Source organism: Urocitellus parryii, chromosome 4 (assembly GCF_045843805.1).
Source record: "Urocitellus parryii isolate mUroPar1 chromosome 4, mUroPar1.hap1, whole genome shotgun sequence".
Classification (NCBI taxonomy): domain Eukaryota; kingdom Metazoa; phylum Chordata; class Mammalia; order Rodentia; family Sciuridae; genus Urocitellus; species Urocitellus parryii.
In genome coordinates this window covers 45,308,357-45,331,803 of record NC_135534.1, presented here as the reverse complement: position 1 = coordinate 45,331,803, position 23,447 = coordinate 45,308,357, and the positions used below count along the sequence as shown (strand labels likewise).

Sequence of the window (23,447 nt, the reverse complement as noted above, 5' to 3'; positions counted from 1 at the left end):
CACCCCATGCCAACTGTCAAACCGTTCAACTATCAAACTGTCATAACTGTGAAATTGCCCCTGGCTCTATAAATATGCAGAGCTGTTCCTCAATAAACAGGCATTTTCTCTGAAGGCAAGCCTTGTTCGTTCTTTCACATACATTGGAGAAAAGATAGTCTCTTCAACAAATGATGCTGAGAAGACTGGAAATCCATATGTAGCAAAATGAAACTAAACCCCTATCTCTCACCATGCACAAAACTCAACTAAGTAGATTAAGGATCTAGGAATTAGACCAGAGACCCTTTGCCTAACAGAGAAAAAGGTAGGCCCAAATCTTCATCCTGTTATATTAGGCCTCCACTTCCTGAACAAGACTCCTAAATCACAAGAAACAAAATCAAGAATCAATAAATAGGATAGATTAAAACTAAAAAGTTTCTTCTCAGTAGAAGAAACAATCAATTAGATGAAGAGAGAGCCTACATTTTGGGAGCAAATTTTTGCCACACCATGTCAGATAGAGCACTAGTCTCCAGGAAATATAAAGAACTAAAAAAACCTGAACACCAAAAAAACAAAACAAAACAAAAATACCCAATCAATAAATGGGCTAAGTAGCTGAACAGGCACTTCTCAGAAGATATACAATCAATCAACAAGTATATGAAAAAAAATTCAACATCTCTAGCAATTAGAGAAATGCAAATCAAAACTACTCAAAGGTTTCATCTCACTCCAGTCAGAATGGCAGCTATTAAGAAAACAAACAACAATTAGTGTTGGTGAGGATGTAGGGAAAAGGCACACACATACATTTCCGGTGGGACTGCAAATTGGTGCAACTATCTGGAGATTCCTTAGAAAACTTGGAAGCCATTTGTCCCAGCTATCCCACTCTTTGCAATCTATACCCAAAGGACGTGGAATCAGCATACTACAGTGACACAGCCACATCAAGGTTCATAGTAGCTTCATTACAATAGCTAAACTATGGAAGCAACCTAGATGCCCTTCAATAGATTTGAATGGATAAAGAATCTCTGGTAGATATACACAATGAAATATTACTCAGCATTAAAAGAGAATAAAATTTTGGCATTTGCAGGTAAATAGAGTTGATTAATATCATGCTAAGCAAAGTAAGTCAATCCTAATAAACCAAAACCCGATTGATTTCTCTGATTAATGGATGCTAATCCATAATGGGGTGGGACATGGGAAAAATGTGGGAACTTTGGGCAAAGGGAGGGAGTGGAGGAGGAATGGGGGCAGGAAAAATGTGGAATGCAATGGATGACTGCACATACGATGCTACGCTACATCATGCACAACAATAAGTGTTGGCGAGGATGTGGGGAAAAGGGTACACTTGTACACTGCTGGTGGGTCTGCAACTTGGTGAGGCCAACTTGGAAAGCAGTATGGAGATTCCTGGGAAAGTTGGGAATGGATCCACCATTTGACCCAGCTATCGCCCTTCTCGGACTATTCCCTGAGGATCTTAAAAGAGCATACTATAGGGATACTGCCACATCAATGATCATAGCAGCACAATTCACAATAGCTAGACTGTGGAACCAACCTAGATGCCCTTCAATAGATGAATGGATAAAAAAAATGTGGCATCTATACACAATGGAGTATTACACAGCACTAAAAAATGACAAAATCATGGAATTTGCAGGGAAATGGATGGCATTAGAGCAGATTATGCTAAGCGAATCTAGCCAATCCTTAAAAAACAAATGCCAAATGTCTTTTTGATATAAAGAGAGCAACTAAGTACAGAACAGGGAGGAAGAGCATGAGGAAAAGATTAACATTAAACAGAGACGAGTTGGGGGAGAGAAAGGGAGAGAGAAGGGAAAGCATATGGAAATGGTAGGAGACCCTCAATGTTACACAAAATTACATATAAGAGTTTGTGAGGGGAAAGGGGGGGGGAAACAAGGGAGAGAATTGAACAATAGCACATGAGGTAGAGAGGGAAGATGGGAGGGGAGGGGAGGGGGTATAGTAGGGGATAGGAAAGGTAGCAGAATGCAACAGTCACTAATGTGCCATTATGTAAAAATGTGAGTGTGTAACCGATGTGATTCTGCAATTTGTATTTGGGGTGAAAATGGGAGTTCATAACCCAATTGAGTCAAATGTATGAAAGATGATATATCATGAGCTTTGTAATGTTTTGAACAACCAATAAAAAAAGAAATGAAAAGTTGCCATGAATTTGTGCACAATGAATCAAAATGCATTCTGATGTCATATATACCTAGTTAGAATAAAGAAATAAAGAAAAAAAGGAAAGAAAAGAGTGACATTGCTTTCTTTCATTTTGATTATCCTTTTTCTCAGCTTGCCTTACTCCTCTTACAAGACTTCTATTATTATGTTGAATAGAAGTGGCAGGAGTGGGTGTTCTTGTCTTGCCCCATATCATAGAGAAAGGGTTTCAAGTTTTAACTATTGAATATATTGTTAGTTGTAAGCCATTTGACCCAGCTATCACACTCTGCAATCTATACCCAAAGGTATCTGGAAGATGTTCTGTATGTACCTATTGTGTTGAAGTACATTCTTTCTATACCTAATTTGTTAGTTTTTATTATTAAATGGTGTTGAATTTGTCAAATGATTTCCATGTATCTAATAAAATGACTAAATAAGTTCTGTCCCTCATTTTGTTAATATGTAGATTTATATTTATTGAATGGTGAATGTTTAAGTATACTTGTATCTTTTGGATAAATTATGATGCATAATATTTTAATGTATAGAATTGGGTTTGCTTGTAGATTGTTGAGGAATTCTGTGTCTATGTTCATCATGATTATTATATGATAGTTTTCTTGTTTGGGATGTCTGTGTATGGGTTTAGTGTTAAGGTAATGCTGGTCTTCTAAAAGAATTTACTGTAATCTTTTCTGTTCTACATTTTTGAAAAGTTTGTCAGTAATTGGTGAATTCTTTAAATTTTAAATTGAGTAGTGAAAATATCAAGTCCTGGTTTTTCTTTGATCAGTTTTTCTTTTCTGTTTTTAATCACTGCTTCAATCTCTTTGTATATTATGTATGTGTTCATATTTTATACTTGCTCATGATTAAGTATTAACATATTATATATGTCTAGGATTTTATTCATTTTATTATGGTACCAATTTTTGGTAGGTATTTCTTCATAATTGCCTATTAGAATCCTTTTTATTTTTGTCACATTGGTTGTAGTTTCTTAATTTTGTTTTCTGATTTTAATTATTCCAGACTCTTTTCTTTTCCTCTTTTTAGTGTATTTAATTTTTGTTAATATAATTTCTTTGATTTTATGTATGTCTAAAAATCAATCATTGTTTTCATTCATATTTTATATTGGTTTAATCAACTATATTTCATTTATTTATTCTCTGATATTTACTTTTTTTCTCTTGGATTCATATTTGGCTTAGTTTGTTCCTCTTCTATTTTCTTGAGCCATTGCTTTAAGTTGTTTATGTGAAATCTTTATTTGCTTTTAATGCATTAGTTTGGTGTTATGATTTTTCCTCTTAGTAATTCCTTTGCTGCACCCCACTTGTTTTGGTATGTTGTTCATCTTTGTCTTAGTATTTGCAGCATTTTTTTTTTCATATTTGAAATTTTTTGACTTTTATGAGAATTGCACTCATGAATAAAATCATGGGGCTTGGGTTGAGGCTTCTTGGTAGAGCGCTTGCCTGGCATGAGTGAGACACTGGGTTCCATCCTCGGTAGCTCATAAAAATAAATAAAATAAAGGTATTGCATCCATCTACAACATATCAAATGTTGGCAAGGATGTAGAAAAACTGGAATTTTCATACAATGCTTGCATGCATAAGGCACCGGGTTCCATCCTCAACACCACGTAGGAATAAAATATATTGTGTCCATCTAAAACTTGGCTGTGGATTATTGTGATGTTGTTGGTGGGTGATGGAGATGGTGGTGGTGGGGAGGAGGAGGAGGAAGAGGAGGAGGAGGAGAGGAGGAGGAGGAGGAGAGGAGTAGTTGTTGTTGATGGGTAACAGTCGCCAGGACTACGGTGACTATGGCGCTTGATTCACAAGGCAACGGTTGCTATAACTCACAAAAGAGAGAGAGAGGGAGAGAGAGAGGGAGCGAGAGGGAGAGGGAGACACTCGCACGGGGAGGGGTCTGCAGCATTTTTTTAAAAAATAAATTCTTTCATTGGTACATCTGTGGTTCAAAAGTATGTTTACTTTTCATGCATTTGTGAATTTTACAAAATTTCACTTGTTGATTATTTAAAATCCTATAAGTCACATTGTGTCTTTGTATTTGATAATTTTATTCATTTACATTAAAGGTTATTATTGATATTTAAGTCCAGGTATATCTCATTTTATTGCATTTTATGGCAATCCATATATATGTATATATTTTTTCTTTTTAGTTACTTCTCTTCCTTCCATTTCTTCTCTCTTCCTTCTTCTCTCTGCCTCCTTCTTCTTTTCTTTGTCTTCATCTTATTTTTTTCTATTATTATTTTATACAATTGTTGTCAAAAAATTATATGATATCAATATGTGTAGATTTTCCAATATTTGTTTTGTGTACTATTCATGATGCATTCTGGAAGATGTTCTGTTTGTACCTAGAGGAATGTGTATTCTCTTCAGTTGGATAAAGTGTTCTCCATATGTCTGTTAGGTTCTTTTGGTCTAAAATGTTTTTCAAGCTCAATTTCTATATCAATTTTCTTTCTGAATTAGGTGTCCATCCTTGAAAGTGGCATATTGAAATATCCTTCTATTATTATGTTGCAATCTAACTGATCCTTTATATCCTTTAATATTATCTTTGTATATTTATGGGCTCCACTATTGGGTTCATATGTACTTATAATCATTATATTCTTTTGAATTATTGATCATTTTTTATTACATGACATGTTCTTTATCTCTTTTAATATGTTTGACCTAAAGCCTATTTCATCTGGTATATATGTGTATATATGTACATATACACACACACACACACACACACACACACACACGCATACATATAATCCTTGATTTAATTTGGTTTGCTGTTGTACAGAATACAGTTTTTCTTCTTTCCCACATTTTTAGAGTCCTGGAGATTGAAACTTATGCATGCTGAACTAGTGGTCTAAAACAGCTATATCATCAGATTTCATGTTTTTATTTTAAATTTTTTGTGCAATTTGGAGTGAAGAAAGTCTCTTATAGGCAGTATATAGAAGGGTCTTGTTTCATTTTAAAATCTGATAAGCCACTCTCTGTCTTGGTACTTGGGAAAATAATTCATTTACATTCAAGGTAATTATTGATAGATAAGTTCAAGCCACCTTCATTTTATTCCATGAATAAATGAATAAATGAATGAGTAAATGAATAATAAAACTTCTCTTTATGGTGATCTCTATATGTTTACTTCCTTTGTTGTCACTATGAATTGCCCCCTTTCCCACTTCTGTCCATCCAAGTCCTATTTATCTGTCATTGCAAAACTCAAGTATTTATGTGAGTGAAAAATTGTCAGAGGCACACACTAGGAAATGGTAGAATTATCAGTTCAAATTCCAAGTATTTCAAGAAAACTTGCCTATATACTGGGTACCACACACATGCTAGTAATATCATCTTGCACACATATCCCTGAGTCTGTTTGCATGCAGAAGGATTAACCAGTTACATTAGATCTCTCTGCTTTTAAACTCTATGTTAATCTCCCAAAGAAGAGTAAAAAAAATTACTCTAAAGTGAGCTCTGGTATATGAACGATATTGATTTCCAATATATTCCACACCATTTCCTGAGTCCAGACACACATAGGTCAAAGAATATATGCTCACTGTGTTTATAGCCATGGAGTAGAGACATGACTATTTTTTATTGTTTCTTTTTAGTTATACAGGACAATAGAATCCATGTTGACATAATTATATAAGCATGGATTATAATTTGTTCTAATTTCTAATTCAGTCCACAGTACTTTCCCTTCCCCTCCCTTCTTCTCACCTTTTCTTCTTTTCCCTCTACTCTTCTGATCTTTCTTCTATTTGGTATAGTTTTTTTTTTTAAATTAGTGTCTTGTAGATGTATGCAATGGTGAGATTCATTGGGGTGCATTCACATGTGTTCATAGGAATGTAGGTCAGATTCATTTCACTGTCTTCTCCTATCCCATTCTTCAACCTTTCCTTTAATTCCTCTTTGTTTACTCCACTGATCTTTCTTTTATCCTCCCTATAGACCTGTTATTTAGATTAGAATTGGCATATCAGCATGGAGATTCCTTAAAAAAATAGTAATGGAACCCTATAACCCAGCTATTCCACTTCTCAATATATATCAAAAGCATTTCAAATCAGAATACTACAGTGATACAGCAACATCACTGTTTATAGCAGCACAATTCACAATAGCTAAGTTTTGGAGCCAACCTAAGTGTTCCTCAACAGATGAATGGATAAAGAAAATATGTACATATACACAATGGAATACTACTTAGCCATAAAGAAGAATGACTTTATGCCATTTGCCAGTATGTGGATGGATCTGGACACTATCATGCTAAGTGAAACAAGCCAGTCCCAAAAGTCAAAGGTTAAATGTTCACAACTTCTGAGGCTGACTGTCTTGCAATGCTGTTTATTTTAGTCCATATCCATAGTGAGTCAAATGCCCCTGTCTCATTCTGAAAACTGATTCCAGTCCACAAATGGCAAAAAGGTCAGGTTTGGAAATTTAATAACCTTAGTGCTTGTTTGTATTGCTTGGGGTGAGCATATCACCAAATTTAATCATGGGATCAGCTTGAAAATCTAAGTGTTCTGACCTCAAGTCTTGTGCAATCTATAATCTAGCACTCTCAGGACCTCTAACCTTACACATGCCATTATTTCAGGCATGTGTAAGAATAGATAAATATAGAACATATTTCTAGGTTCAGTATTGTACAGAAAACAGCTAAATAAACACACACACCAGTTTTCAGGGGCAAAGGTCAGGATTTAACTGCTAAAACCCAACATCAGCTTTTCACCATGCCATGTACAAACGTTACCAGAAGACTTTTTATAAATTAATTTCTTGGGTTCTTCTTATGCAGGTAGGGACTCAGCCTTCAAACCCCAGGGAATTCAACAAGTTTTATTATACCAAAACTCACTCATTAAGAATCAAGATTTCTATCTGCATCAGTGTCCCAACACATAGCACAGGGCTAATTGTTCACAGCATTGACAGAGAGAGATAAAAGATCATTATTTTCTATAACTTCAGGTAGAAAACAGTCAAAAATAAGAAGTTTATAATTTAGTACAAGGATCATTTTTCTATCTGAATGAATAGGTAAAAGATTAATGAAAATGTTTAGATGAAGGTATGATGAGACATTTATTAAAAATATCAAAAATTAATTGAGACATTTTTACTTCATATTGGTTTCAATAACAGAGAGTTGAAAATCCAGGTTAACATAAAGCCATAGAAAGAAGTGCAAGAATATCTTGGGCACAAGCCTGAGAGAAGAGTGGGCAACAGTCAAGTGTGGCTGGGCATTGTTGACCGTTGAAGGCACATCTGATGGACCAGAGCAGAGGGTCTTCATCCCTGCTCCACTCTGCCTCCTGACATCTCTAGGGTTCCCCGAGGAAGGCTGCCTCCACTTTCACCCTCCTCAGGAGTGTCCAGCAGAGCCCGCTCAAGCACCAGCTTGAGGTTCCGCCCCTGTACCTGCTGTCTATAGGAGCCAACAAAGAAGTAAATGATGGGATTGGCAGAGCTGTTAACACAGGACAAAACACTCGAAACAAGATGAAGGCAAATAAGTGTGTTGTAGTCATTCTGAATCCAGACTAACAGGAACAAACGGACACCGAACGGCAGACCACAGAAGAGGAAGACCAGCACCGTGAGCAGAATGGTAACATAGAGCCTAGTGAGAGGCTTCCTCTGGGATCCACATAGCATCCTACCCAGCAAGGCCAGGCTGGACCCTGAGAGAATAACAAATAAAATTACCAGCCATGCAGTTATAGTAAATTCAACTTTTTTACAAGGATCTTCAGTTGTATTGAAATAAGAAAAACAGACTCTCTCCAGGGTACTAAGAAACATGGAAAGGCCCCAGAGCAGGGCACACATGACAGTGGATGTGTGTCTTGGGCGATGGCAGCGGTACCAAATGGGCCACAGGACTGACAGGCAGCGCTCAGTGCTAATAGCACCCAGCATGCTCAGGCCTGCAATGTAGAAAATGATTGCCCCAGTTCGTATGATGCCATATGTAGGGATGTGGATGGGAAGGATGATTTCAATGACTTCCGTCAGGACTTCAGTGATATGGAAGCATAGATAGAGGAAGTCAGCCGCAGCCAGGTTTAGGATGTAGGTATAAAATGCATTTCTGTCCATGCGGAAACCCAAATACCAGATGACAGATGCATTTCCAGTCAGCCCAACTAAGGAAATGATGATGGTCAACACTTTTTCAATCAGATTATTATTGTCACAAATTGAAGGAAGGTCCTTATAACTTCCACTGATTGATGTGGATTCTGTTTTCATTTCTTTGATGATGGAATCCTCTTCCAAAAACGCTATGGCGGAGCCCCTAAAAACACAAAGGAGACTTGAGCATTTGCATCAATAGCTCAGATATCAGGATCACCCTGCTCTGTGGAGAAGGAGAACAGAGATTGCATAGGTGAAATCACCTATCCACAGCAGAGGATTTATGAAATATGAAATTAAATCCAGTAGTTATTGTCTGAACAGCTGGAGTTCTCTGGCCTAAACCTAAATGACAAGGAAATATGCTGTAATCTGGACACTTCCACTCAGAGTGGGATTAGTACTATAATGACCTGGGATAGTTTTCTCTCAGGTGCTGGAATTGATACAGACACAGAGGTGATTATAACATCTCCATCGCAAAGAGGTTTTTATTCAAGGAGGCAAAAGAAGACCTGGCTTTATGGCTACTAAGATAATGTGAGCTTTCGGTAAAACAGGGCTGAGAATGACTGGTCATAAACATAGCTCAGTGTGTCAGGCATTGAAGACAGGTTCACTTTTTAATCCCCAGAACTGAGCTCTATGGGTGGCCCACAGGCCCTCAATATCTATTTAATGACTGAATACATGACAGCGCAGGATGATTGGGTTAAATGGAAAATAAAAATAAAAATACAATAAAAAGTCTTAACACACATAAATGGGATGAAGAAAATGCCTTCATCATAATCTTTTTGTGAGCAGTATTGGGTGTAGTTAGAATTACTTCTATGTGACCAAATGACTGATGTTGACTATTGATGTGCCTTTGGAGTGTGGATTAAAGGTGGCTTTGTTTAGCACCTAGAGGCCTTTGGTGCACAGTGTGGGGATCAGATTTGTATATCAGCTGAATTGCTTGACAGTATAGAAGAGGACAGTGTGAATATGGGTGAGGTTTGAGTGCCACACAAATGAGGTATTTGAAATGGGAGAATGTCTGTGGAGGGATAATAAGGGGTATATATAATATAAACTTACTCCACCCCCTCCTAGGAAATCCTCAGTAGTATTTTTCTTCTTGATGAAAGCTTTTGTGTGAGATGAGTATACGAAGTGAAATTGAAAGAAGGCTTGGATTGAAGCATAAAGAGAATTGTTGAAGCAGATTCCTAACAGATAAAGGGACCCACTCATATCTTAATTATTAACAGGAGTTAAATGAGAGTTTACCACATAATTTCTCTTTGAATTCTCCCAAGAGTCTCTGAAATAAGAATTTTTATTTATCCCCTTTTATAGAGGATGGAATTGGGCACAAGCAGGATGAGTGATTACCCCTGGTATCACACAGGGTGGTTTTCAATACCCCAGGTTTTACAGCTCTTAGGACCTTCCACTCATCTGTGTTGATTATATGTAAATGACAGAAGAGTAGAACAGTAAATCCAAAGTTATATCTCAGGTGGCAGTCAAATTGCAAATAAAATAAAATCTACATTAGCAAAGATCAGAAATAGAGAGGAAGAGAAGCCAATCAAATAGGGTACAAAAGGGAAATGGGTAAAAATCAGGAGCAGATATGAGAATCCTCAAGCCCTTTGCTGTCTCACAAGGGCAGCTATGACTTCAGAATCCAGAGGACACCCAGATGGCAGGAGGCCTCCAAGGGGCTAGAGGGCACATTCTCCTCAGGGCCTGCAGAGAGGCATCCTGATGTAACATCCATAATGAGTTTTCTTAGCTGGACAAGTTCCCTCAGCATTGGTTGATTTATACAGGGAACAGGAGGAAAAATGGAATTACTGGTGTCCTGAATTAATGCAGTTTCTACATTTGTTTTAGGGCATGGTGTATTTTTCTTTGTCATCAATCATGAAGCTCTATAATGAACTTCTACTTTCAAGGTATGTCTTGTTTGCATTATTTACTGCTCTACCTCACTATTTAGCATATGTTCTTTACAGATTATCTATTGTAATATCCTTTCGTTTTTTGTGAAAAGAAACCGAGGCTCAAAAAGGATTTTATCCAAAGCATATCTTGAGGAAGAGGTCCAATTCCATTTCCAGGTTGGCTAGAGCCCTATCTGATGCTTTGCCACTGTTTTCTGCCCCATCTTGCCTTATTTTAGTTTTAGAGCTTCCAAAGAATCTTCATATGACCACAGAATCTGAGACACCATCAGCACCTGTCACAACTTCTAAAGTCCCCACATACCATTTTTTGTCTTCTGTAACAGCGATCATCTGGGTTTTAGGTCTCAAGGATCCTATTTCCTTTCCTGTCTTAATGCTAATATCATCATGTGACTAGGCCCTGACCAAAGGCAGTGAGGAGAGTGATGTAACCAACTTCTGGGTTATAGGATTAATGGACAGAGCATAATCAGCATTTCCTTCTTTATCTTTTCCCAGGCATCCATTCTGATACCACTGGGAGTCATTTAGGACCACAAGACGTTGGGCCCTCCCAGGGTTGGAGACCAGAACTATCAATAATTCCTTGAGTCTGATGCTCTGGAGCTTACAGCACAGGTCTAACACATATCCAGTTAAGGTAATTAGTGTTTTTTTTATAGCCACATTTTCACTCTAAAGAAGAAGGAAGTTTTTGCCTTTTGAAATGAGATTCCACTTTCAAGTTTTGTTTGATAAATATAGGTGATTATTTCATAAAATTGATGCAAGAGAAACAATATGTAAATAGGAATAATTGTTTCATAGCAGAAAAGATGGAAAGGATTCAATGATGATAGACTGAGAAAACCCAAGAGAGTAAGAAGGTCCAAGTAGTGGTGAGGGATAGTTTTGTGTGTTGGGCTAGTTTTTATTCCATCCTCCATCTCTGCCTTTGTAGACTTCCCAAACTGGTGGCTTCTTCAAACCCCATCAAAAGCATTATTTTCCTTCTTGTTTCTGGGTGAACTGAGCTATCTGGTGATACAACCAGGACAGTAGAGGTTGTGCGGAGAGGGATTTCAGTTTTTGATCTCCTTATTCTCTCCTGCTAGCAGGATGTTGGCAGTGGCACAGGGTGTTGGCAGTGGCACTTGTCCACCTGCTTGGTCATCTTCTAGTAATACAACTACAACTAAGGCTATGTCTATTCCTAGTAGGTGCTCTTCCTTCGTCCTTATAGTCTAGTATGGAAACAGTGCTCCACTCTAGCTTTGTTTAGGGCAGTTCACCATGCATTGCTGTTGTTCCCTTAATCCTGAACATCTTTGTAAATAGTCCCTTCTGGTGTATTTCTCAATTATTCCAATTTGAATCATCTTGTTTGAACCTTGAGAAATACAAAAGGAAATTATTTCTGAAAAACAAGTGAAAGCAATGAAACCCATTGCATAGCTTCTTAGTTCTAGGAAGCAATTCCTCCATGTGGCTTTACTTTTTAAGTGAATTTCTAATAAAGGCAGCAATCTATTCATCACAACATATTTAAATGGTTGGAATGGGGGAGAATGAGAGCTCAATCAGAAGGAAAAAAGTTCTCACTAAGCCTATATTAAATTCTCAAAGTAGGATCTTAAAGCACCCAGTCTTCAGAAGTATAAAACCGTCTCCTGCCTTTCCCGGGAGGAAGTACCATGTCCCTCTCCATGTAGCATCTTATGGTAGAAGATGTGTTCACAGTGATGTGAACTCAGAGAAAAGTCCATACATAGCAGAAATTCTGAAAATTCTTACCATTTGTCCATTCTCCTGTCCGAAGGTGGAAGAGCTGAGCTGTGCTGACAGGAGAGAATCTTTCTCAGATGGACTGACCCCACGGTATAATTCTTTGTTCTCCAAGTGGAGAGATGCCCATGGAAGCTGTATATAAAGCTGGTGACCAATTGAGGCTTTTAAGATTCTGAATGCCCCTGTGATTTCCTGTCTTGGGACTTGGAGCAAATTAGAGAACATAGTCATTTGAGGCTTCATTTTAATGAAGATGTTTCTTGGCATCTGCGCTGTTTCCAATCACATATTGGCCTCTCCCTTCCATCCCTTTCAATCTACCTACTTGTAAGTAGTTGCTTTTTTAATGTGCTTTGCCAACTATATTCCCAGGTAACAATGTAGGTAATGTATGCTTTCATACTGAGTTTTATTACTAAATAACAAAATATATCATTGGTTCATTAAAGGTTCATCATGCCACAGTCCCATGTTTTTTTATTTCTTTATGTCATCAGTAATGCATTCATTTTTATATATTTGTTCCAAACAACCAAGCAAAAAGATGAGAATCCCATTCTCACTGAATCCTATTCTCTACTTATTACTTCTACCCATTCTTATTTTTCTCATTATTAGCTCTGATTAGCAAACATATTAGTATTTTAAGATTTGTCAGTGAAAAGAAGTAAATCAACTGATATTTCATACAAAATGTGAAGTGTTCCGTACATAAAATATTCTTTTTTCCTCCCTGCACTTCTTGAGTTTTATTTTAAAATTTTCATGCAGTGTAGACCTCCAAATTTTATGTCTTAGCTCATATGATTTCCCATCTGGTTCTTCATGTTACACTCATAATAAATTACATATCATTTGTTAAAACTGTAATTTGAATAGGAAACTAAGATGGATGTAAATGTTGGGACCCATTGGTAGAATGCTATGGTTTGGATATGGTTTAATTTTGTTTCCTCAGGAATTATGTGATCAGTGCTTGGTCTCAAAAATGGCAGTCAGGGTAGGTTTTGTGAAATATTTGAGAGGTAAGACCTAGCAATGGTCCTTGGGTCATAGAAAGCTTTTTATTAAATTTATCATCATGCAACCCCTAGACTTGTTGTGAGTCTTTATATAGGAGCAAGCCTGGTCCCACCCAACTCTCTGCTTTCTGCCCAGAGGTATAGCCCTTAATCTACCTGCACCTCCACCACCCACCATGGGGCTTGACCCAGATCCTGGGCTATAAAGTTTTGACTTTCAGTCAAATCTATAAGCTAATTTAACTTCTTTATTTCATGAGTAGTGTGTGCCATAAGTTTTGACATAGTAAATAAATCTACATAATAAAGAAGTTAATTTAAAATTCAGAAATGTTTTTTCTGTGGGTTGAATCAACAAATATTTCATAAGAACCTTAATTATCAGTTGAATTGTCTTAGAAAAATTATTTTGGGACTCCTAATATCTAATTTCAGATATAACTATTTGGAGATGGCATCATTCAAGAGAATTAAGAGGATTCCACTAAGGTGAGTATTATCCAAAGTAAATGGTGTACTTATAAGAAGAGGATATGAAGAAACAGATATATAGAAGGAAGACCAAGAAGGAGACACCAGAAGAAAAGAATCTCATTTACAGGCATGGAAATGTCTCATAACACATCCATATGAAACCACTGTACTTCCCTTATAATATATATACTATTTTAAAAAATTTAAATGTAGGAAGAATTTGGATAAACTGCATTTTTATATATTGCTAGTGGGAAAATAATTCTGCTACTCAGGTAAAATTTTTAGCATTTTTTGAAAAAATTAAATGTCAAAGATTTTCACACATAAATAGTGCATGCATAAAACAATGAAACCCATATTAGATTTATAGTGTAGGTGATTTGGTTGTACTACCATCAACTGCCTGATTTTGGTAATATACTACATTAATGTAAAATATCACCAATAATGTAGTCTAGGTATTAGGGGTACATAAACTATACTGCTTTTGCAATTTTTCTTGCCTTTAATTAATTTGGAAGGAATGGTTTTAAAATCATTGAAAGGGTTCATTTATTGGATGAGAAAACTACGAAAATATTGAAATCACCATCAGTGAGGCCATAGGGGATGTTAGAATTTTATAAACCAGTTACCAAGGTAAGTAGAAAATATCATAAGAATTCATCCACTAAAATATCACAAGAATTCTCCACTACAATTAATCAAATGTTAAAATTTCATGGTTTTTCTGTCAATAGCAATTTGAAAAGAAATAAATAAAAATTTAAAGGCAGAATTACAGACTCAAGGATGCTCTTTCCCACTGTGCTCTCTTCAGAACTTGTCCAGTAGATAGGCATTATTCGGCCACATGGGTCACAGGACATTAAAACAAAGATTTAATCTGAACATCAAGGATAGTATTGGCTGGGGTCAAGTTCAGTGGTACAACACTAGCCATGCATGCGAGAGGACCTGCACTGGAACAAAGAGATGAACCAAAGAGACAGTGTTGGTACTATATGCCCAAAGAGGTGTTGATGACATGAAAAATTTAAACACATTCCTGAAAATCTTTATCAACTCTTAAGCCAGCAATAATATGAAGGCTAAAAAATAGTTTAGTGTTTAATTCTTATGTGAGAAATAATATTTTTAATTTATTTTGAAGATGAATTACTTTTCCTGCTCTGAACAAGGGCTTTTTGTAGGTCAAAAAGCATCAGAAATGTGGATATATTCCATTACTTCTTTCTTTACCCCGTAATTCCCAAGCTTTTCCTTGTTGTATTTCTCTTTGGTTTTCATTTTGTGACATCTGACCCAATGGGTTGGACATATTCCTGGGAATAGGGTAGAAAACACAGGTTTTGGCCTTATCCTGGGCTCACCTCGCTGGTTGTTTTGGAACGGATACTATTTTGGAGTTGACTCCAATGAATTTTTAAACATTATGCCAATTTGAATTGCTTCAAGCCCATGAGAGACATGGCTGTTTGCTTGAGATCTCTAGTTTCTGAAGAGGAATCTTTCAACCATGACCAAATATATGGAGAGGCACAGGGAATTAAACTTATGCATCCTGATCATCAGTCACTAAAGAAATATAAACATTTATTTAAAATGCCCTATGGTTTACCTCTGTCTCATTTTGTTTTGTGTAGATTCTATTTGTCCTTGCATGCCTACCACCAAAAGTTGGTGTGATTGGCAAAACCGTAGAGTCATCAGTTTCAATTTTAAGAATCTCAAGAAGACTTCCCAGATTTACTCATTTCTGCACACACCCTTGCTAATGAGATCTTCTCCTTCTCTCCTCCCCATCTCATTTTGAATCCTGGAAGTATGCAGAGATAGTTGTGCCAATATTTTAGATGTATGTAAGGAATTGTATTTGTGGCTGCCTATAATCTGCTTAGCTATTGCCTGAGTACATATACATGGCAACTACACAATAAAATCAGACCTGCTTCCTGCTTGGTCTCCAGAGGTCTTGAGTAGTGACTCCACAGCCACACTCTCCTCTACCACTGGACGTCCTTACCGGATGAGAGAGAACCCACACAGCAGGGGACTTAGCATTCATATTTTTCTTTAGTGTGTGATATTCAGCTCTATAAGGAACTGGTTTGTTCACATTCGGACCCTATGTTCCTCCATGGCCTTCTCTTATAAGATCCTCACTTAATACAGGAAGAAACTGAGGCTTACAGACAAAGGATTTCCAACACCATTCCCTGGTCCCTTCATGTTTTTTTCCAGGGCTCTCACTATTCTCTCTTACACCATTCATTACTTGTAGAAAGTTTTAAAATTATTTTTATATCCTCACAGAATCTGAGAGACATAATGGGGCTTCAGAATCTACCAATTTTCCTTCTTTATAAAATATCTATTTTTTAGTTGTACATGGACACAATACCTTTATTTTACTTATTTATTTTTATGTGGTGCTGAGGATTGAACCCAGGACCTCACATATGATAGGCTCCCAGTTTTCTTTAATATCCATTATTCCCTTTATGATATAACATTTCTAAGAGTATTATATCAGAAAAAACCCATGTTTCTGTTTTCCTTGATGTTTGAGAAAACTATGTGGCTCTGTACTGACCCAGAGGAGGTGAGAAGAGTTGATGTAACCAAATCTTGGCTCATGGGATTAATAGAAGAGGGAAATCTCTCTTGCCGTTCCCAGACTTCCTGGTAGACACATCTTGGAACCTTGTAGGAAAACCAGGATGAAGGCACCTTTGCTGAATTGAAGAGTAGCAATTTGGAAGGAGTTCTGGTGTCTGAGGCCTTGGAGCTTACAGCTCAGGTAGAAAACACCTTTATATTTTGTCAAAGAATTATGACAATTGGTGTCTGTGACAGCAGTCTGACTGTAATGAATAAAGAGTGCATGTTCCCACAGGCCCAGTGGTGCAATGGCAGGGCCTCTTCTGTCTGATCATCATCTCCTACTGCTGCAGCTACAGTTGTGGCCACTGGCAATGGCACCTGCTCTTTGCCTTGTCGTTTTAAATCTAAAAGGATGAAAATGATGTTTCACTATTGCTTAGGGTACTTATGCATCATTCTGCCCAATTTTGTACATAGTCTTTTCATAGAATCTTCCTTAAATATTCAGATTGATTCATCTGTTTCTCCTTTGGAATTTTCATATCCACAATGTTGAATAATTTTGAAATCAGGTTCACAGCACCTCATGACTGGAAGGCAATGGCTTTTTGTCATATTATTTTTTCAATGCATGTAAGAAGTGGCATTCTTTCCATTAAATCAGATTTATTTCTAAAATAGAAATTTTAGAAATTTTTAGCCCGGGAAAAAGATAAGTTTGTACCTGAGCAAATGAGAAATGGTATGTGCTTGAGAGTTGACCTTCTATTGTCTTTAAATCCTGTGAAAAGCCTATCCTTCCACCCCAATCCTTCTTTTCCTTTCTTTGTCTTCATTTTTTTCTCTATTCTTCTTACTTTATACCTTTGTTGTCAACATTTTATGATATCAATATTCTTAGGTTTTCCAATATTTGTTTTGTATCCTACTTATGATAAATCTTGACAGATGTTCCATGTGCACCTGAGGGGAAGAGATATTGTCTTTCAGTTGGATAAAGTGTTCTCTATATGTCTGTGAGGTTCATTTGGCTTAAAGTGTTTTTCAGGTTCAATGTTTCTTTATCAGTTTTCTGTCTGGATTAGGTGTCCATTATTGAAAGCGGCATATTGAAATCTCCCACTATTATTATATTGCAATCTATCAGATCCTTTAGATACTTGAATATATATTATATATATATATATTCCAATGCCAGGTAACATATATATTTACAATCATTATATCCTCTTGATTAATTGACCTCCTTTTTATAACACAATGTGTTCTTTGTCTCTTTTTATATGCTTGACCTAAAGACTAGCTCATGTGCTCTATCGTCTATCTATCTATCTATGTACCTACCTACCTACCTACCTACCTACCTAACTTCATTTGGTTTACAGTGGTATAGAATATAATTTTTTTTCTTTCCCACATTTTTGGGGTTCTGGATATTGAGCCTAGGGCCTTATGCATGCTGATCAAATGCTCTAAAACAGCTAGTATACCCTATGTATAAGTAGTAAAAATTAGATGATTAAAAGTGGGATAGAGGGAGTAAGAAGGAAAAAATAACAAGGAAAGAAAGAGAAAAAAGAGAAAAGAAAAAAGAAAATAAGAAAAAAAGGGGGGGGGAGGTGGGGCATATGCAATTCCTCTATATTATATTATTCTGGTGATTCAGTTGTTAAAGTCCTATTTCATGCACAGTTCTTGGTTTCACATATGTTGAGGTTGTGAGGACCAGAGGGGGAAGGGTAGAAGAGACTGGATGAATGGATGAAAAGAGAGAGAGAAGAAAAGAAAGCAAAAAAAAAAAAAAAAAAAAAAAAAAAAGTCCCTCAGAACTCTATTTTCTTTTCTTCCAGTAGGTGGCGTTGTCTATTCCTAGCTTGAGTCTCTGTGTTCAGGGTGGTGCAGGTAGCCAGTGTGAGAGGACTTGAGCTTCCACCTGTAGCCTCCCTACTCTTAGTCTCTGAGATGGAAACCAGGTGCCTGTACAGTTGTTGTTTTGTGTTGATAGCTACACCCCTCAAAAGTTTGTGGAAAAAATTTTTTGAGTTATCGCAGCTAAGGGTGGGGGAGTTGGAAACCGGGTACCTGATGAGCTGCAGAACGCTGCTGGTAGCCATGCCCCGGTTGATGGGATTTAAGGGTTGATGGAATTTTCCAGGATGGGTTCTGTTTCCCTCGTAAGTTGTTTGGTGAAGTGGGGGGTGCTGGGGAGACCTTATATTTGTCCAGAGCTCCTTCTGGTGACCCACAAGCAAAGCCTCTGCATTCTGGGCCTCCTCAGGTCTGCACCCCCAGCAGCCCACGCCGGCTCCTCCTCCAGTCTGTCACAAGGCCAACGCTGGCTGGCAGGGCTCGTACTCCGGGTCTATGGTATTCTTTTCTTAATTGTGCTGCTGTAATTATTGATGTGCATTTGTCACTATGGTATGCTGATTTGAGTACTTTTGGATAAATACCAATGAGTGAGAGAACTGTGATCATATGATGGTATAATCCTAGTCTTTGAAAAATCTGTACTGTTTTCCTAAGTGGTTGTATTGATGTCCAGTCCCCTGCAATGTATGAGTGTACCCTTATCCCCACATTCTCACAAGCAGTTTTTATTATTTGTTTTCTTAATGATTGCCATTCTAATTGGAATGTGATGAAACCCCAGTGTAGTTTTGGTTTGCATTTCTCTGATTGCTAGGGTTATTGAACATTTTTCATATATTTGTAGGTCATGTGTTCTTCTTTTGAGAAATTTGTGTTTAGTACTTTAGCCAATTTTTTTTATTGGGTAATTTGATGTTTTTGGTGTTTTTTGAGTTCTTGGCATATTCTGAGATACTGGATCTATCAGAAGAGTAAGTGTCAACGATTTCTTCCATTCTGTAGGCACTCTTTTCATACTCTTGGTTGTTCTGTGCAGAAAATTTTGTTTTAATGTCACCTCATCTACTGATTTTTGGCTTTATTTGTTGAGCTTCGTGGGAGCTATTAAAGGAAGTTGGTGCTTGCACGAATATGTTGGAGTGTTAATCCTCTGTTTTCTTCTAGTGTTTGTAGTTTTTTTTTTTTTGTTTAAATTCTAAGTTTTTGATCCACTTTTTGTTGTCTTTTGTGCAGGGTAAAAGAAAGGAATCTAGTTTCATTCTTCTAGATAATGGATATCCAGTGTCTCATCACCATTTGTTAAAAAGGTTATTTTTTCTCCAACATGTTTTCAACAACTTTGTGGAGTATCAGGTGACTGTGTGCGCTGTGTCTATGTGCAACTATCCTTTTTTTTAAATCTATTTAGTGGCATCCTTTTCTTGTCTGTATCTGATTGAAGATACTGGGTGACACCAGCAGCACAGTGGAGTGCAGAGGGAGAGGGATTTGAGTTTTTGATCTCATAGATCTCTCCATTGAGGCCCTGTGTTGGCAGTGGCACTTCCTCACCTTCCTGGCCATTTCCTAGTAACACAGCTACAGATATGGCTGTGCTTTATCCCTGGGAGCTGCTCCTTCCCTTCCTCATACACTAGCGGTGGAAATATTCTTGCTTTCCTCAGAGCACTTCACCATGCATTACCATTTCCCCCTTAATCTTGCACATCTCTGGAAATGGATCTTCCTGGAGGACAGTTTAATTATTCCAATGGAACCGTGTGTTTCTTATAGAAACCTTCAGAAACACATGAGAAGAATATTTTGAAAATCATATAAAAGAAAATATAACTATTGTACAGCATGTTAGCTCTACCATCCAACACCTCCAAGTGGCTTTGCTTTTTAAATGAATTAAATAGTCAGCAATTTATTCAAGATAGAAGATGTGCATGGTTGGAAGAAAGAGGAGAAGATGTAGTATTTGATTAAAGTGAAGGAATTTCCCATTAATTCCTTTTTAAACTCCCATGCAAGAGCTGCTGGTACCCAGTTTTCACAAGGTTGATTCTGTCTCCTGCATTTCCTTGATAGAAGCACCATGACCTCCTCCACGTAGCATCCTATGGGAGAAACATAGGATGTGACTCAGAGCAAACACCATCACAGGAAATCTGAGAGTTCTTCAAATATACCCTTACCTCTCTTCCATTCTCCTGTCCAGAGCTGGAAAACTGACAATGATAAGTCTTTCTCAGACTGAGCAGAACCACAGTACATTCCTTGGATCTTTATGTGTGGAGATGCCTACAGAAGCTGGAGTAAAATCTGCTGACCAATTAAGTGTATAGTGAATAATAATAATAATAAGGAGAAAGAGAGACAAGGTGCAGGGGCAGGGAAGGTGGTAGAGTGGCTCTTCATTCAAGTGGCCATGTTTATTTGTACCAATTGCTTACATTAGGTCACTAATACCATAACCACTTCATTATTTAGAGTATCAGTAAAGTTGCTTATTCTATAGTTCCATTTCACAGTTACAATATGCAATTTTAGGAGCCTTGTGCAGTTCTCAAGAAAGCTCATTGTCTGAAGTTACTGTTAGGCAGGCAGATCCCAGAGTACCTGAGCTTGGTGAAATCTTGTAGTTATCAAGCAAGCAATTTCCTTTATTCCCAGGAGATATGTGCTTCAGATTAAGGTCGAGGCTTGGTGAGGCTCTAACACAGAGTCTTCTCAGGGCATTGCCATATCAGCTAGATATTGCACACTCATTAGCTATATTATTAGATCATAAGAGAGATTACAGGGCATTCTAAGGGTGGGAAATAAGGAAATGCTTCCCTGTACATTTCCATGGTCAGAATTCCTATAGTCTATCAAGATTGTGAATGGCTCCTCTGATTTCCTGAGCAAATTGGAGACCAGGTCCATTTGAGACTTCATCCCTCATGGAGATCTTTCTGGGAATCTTCCCTATGTCCACTCACATATCAGTCTCTTCCATCTTATTCCTTTTGGTGTGTCTTCCTAGAGTTATTGCTCCTCTCTCTTTTAGTTGTCACCTATAATTGTAAGTAGTATAACTATGAATGTGAGCTGTTATAATGGAGCTTTATTACTAAGTAATAAAGTATATCATTGGGTCATTCAAGGTTTATCACACCCTGACGTGTTTTTAGTAGTTTACTTCTGAAGTAATGTATTTACCTGTATACTTTGTTCTAAATTACAGAGAAATGTAAACAAAATCAAAATCTTATTGAATTCTACTCTCCTGATCTCACTACTTCCTCATCCTACCAATTTTTATTTCCTCATTATTACCTCTGAAACAAAACTTATATTTCTGTTTTTAAATTGTCAGTATGAAGAAGTTAACTAACTGACTTCCATATGAAATATGAAATGTTGAGCACATTTATTTTTTGTCATCTCTGCACTTCATGAAATTTTTATAGATTTTAACGCAGTGTAGGCACTTAACATTTGAAGTCTTATCATACATGGCTTCACTTTGACTCTTCATACTCTAATCATGTTAGACTTGTCATTTTTCAAATAATGTAACTTGAATTAGGAGCTAAGATGGACATAAACCTTGGGGGTCATTGGTGGAACTCTATGGTTTGGATATTGCTTAATTCCCCCCCCCGCCACCCCAAGCATTCATGTGATTGGTCCGCCGGTTGATGGTGTTGAGACTTCTGTGGAGCCTTTAAGGGATGGGGCCTTGTGGGAGCTCCTTAGGTCATTGGCATTTGTTCTCATATTTGGTTTTCTTGCTACCTATAGAGTTCTTGTGAGAGAGTTGAAAGAGCAAGGATGGCCTCAAACAGCCCTCTTCTTCCTAGCTGGATATGATTCTACTTCCAAATGTACTCCTACCATTAACCATGGATCTTGGTCCAGTGCTCGCTTAATTTCACCTTTTGATTTCATGAGTAGGCTGTGTCAGGAATTCTGTTGTAGCAAAAAATGCTGACTCATAAATAAGCTAATTAAAACATTCAGAAAATTTCTTCAGTGGGTTAATTCAGAAAATATTTAAGTGAGGATAATGTTATGGGTTGAATTATGTCCTTTCAATATTTACTTCTGGAAGATCTACAATATTTATATTTGGAAGCTCTAATTCCTCATTATCTCAGAATGACTGTATCTGGAGATGGTGTCCTTCTGGAGCTAATTGTTAAGAAGAATCAATTAGGATGGAACTTCTATAAGATGACATGTGTTCTTAAAGGAAGATAGGATTAGAATGCATACCCATAAAGGAAGGATGTAGATGGAGTAATGTTCCTGCATATGCAGAAGCTTAGGATTTGACACAGCACATCTATGTTGCTTGTCAGATCAAGAAGAACACAGATGAGGATCACTATTTCTGAGTTCAGAATCTTCTTGTAGAAAGTTCCACTTGTTGGTGTGTTTTTTGGGTTCATGCTCAGAATACTCCACTGGTACTCCTGGGAATACAAACCAGGCATGAACACCTGCTGTATGATTACTAGTCTCAGGGTCACAATTCTATGTGGGATTTACTATAACGCCTTTACCAGGGAGGAAACAGAAACTCAGTATTTTCCCATTTTACAGAGGATGGATTTGCAGCTCAAAAGGATGAACTATTAGCCCCTGGCATCATTCACTGAGAATTTGAATGAGCAATTCCTGGTGTGTTCACATTTGGACCTTAAGTTCTTCCATGGCCTTCTCATATAAGACCCTCACTTAATACAGGAAGAAACTGAGGCTTACAGAGCAAGGCATTTTCCTGAAATCATATCATGAAGAGTCATTCCAACACCACTCCCTGGTCTCTTCATGTTTTTTTCAGGGCTTTCTAACTATTCTCTCTTACACCATTCTTTACTTAGGAAGCTTTGAAATTATTTTTATATCCTCACAGAATCTGAGAGACAGAATCGCCCAATTTTCTTCAATTCCATTATTTCCTTCATCACGTAATATTTCTAAGAGGATTATATCAGGAAAAAACCCATATGTCTGTTTTCCTTGATGTTGAGAAAACCATGTGGCTCTGTACTGACCCAGAGGAGGTGAGAAGAGTTGATGTAACCAAATCCTGGCTCATGGGATTAATAGAAGTGGATAGTCTCTCCTGCTCTTCCCAGACTTCCTGGTAGACACATCCTGGAACCTTGTAGGAAAACCAGGATGAAGGCACCTTTGCTGGATTGAAGAGTAGCAGTTTGGAAGGAGTTATGATGTCTGAGGCCTTGGAGCTTATAGCTCAGGTAGAAAACACCTTTGTATTTTGTCTAAGACTCATGACAATTGGTGTCTGTGACAGC

At 37.3% G+C, this 23,447-nt stretch overlaps 1 protein-coding gene across 1 annotated transcript; it reads right to left on the bottom strand.

Annotated features, from left to right (window-relative positions):
- Positions 1 to 7,595: 7,595 nt before the first annotated feature.
- On the bottom strand, positions 7,596 to 18,392 carry LOC113200885 (mas-related G-protein coupled receptor member X1-like). Its single transcript, XM_026414477.2, has 2 exons — positions 18,361 to 18,392; positions 7,596 to 8,604 (listed from the first exon to the last, which is right to left on the bottom strand). Exons 1-2 carry the CDS (start codon positions 18,390 to 18,392, stop codon positions 7,596 to 7,598), a joined length of 1,041 nt encoding a protein of 346 aa, XP_026270262.2.
- Between the last annotated feature and the right edge of the window lie 5,055 nt (positions 18,393 to 23,447).

Bases quoted from the DNA above. Each gene is read 5' to 3' on its own strand.
- LOC113200885 (XM_026414477.2), bottom strand. From the start codon at position 18,392: ATGGCTACCAGCAGCGTTCTGCAGCTCATCAG. The intron at 8,605-18,360 runs GTACCCGGTTTC...TTGTGTTTTTAG, and splicing joins AGCGTTCTGCAGCTCATCAG to GGGCTCCGCCATAGCGTTTT.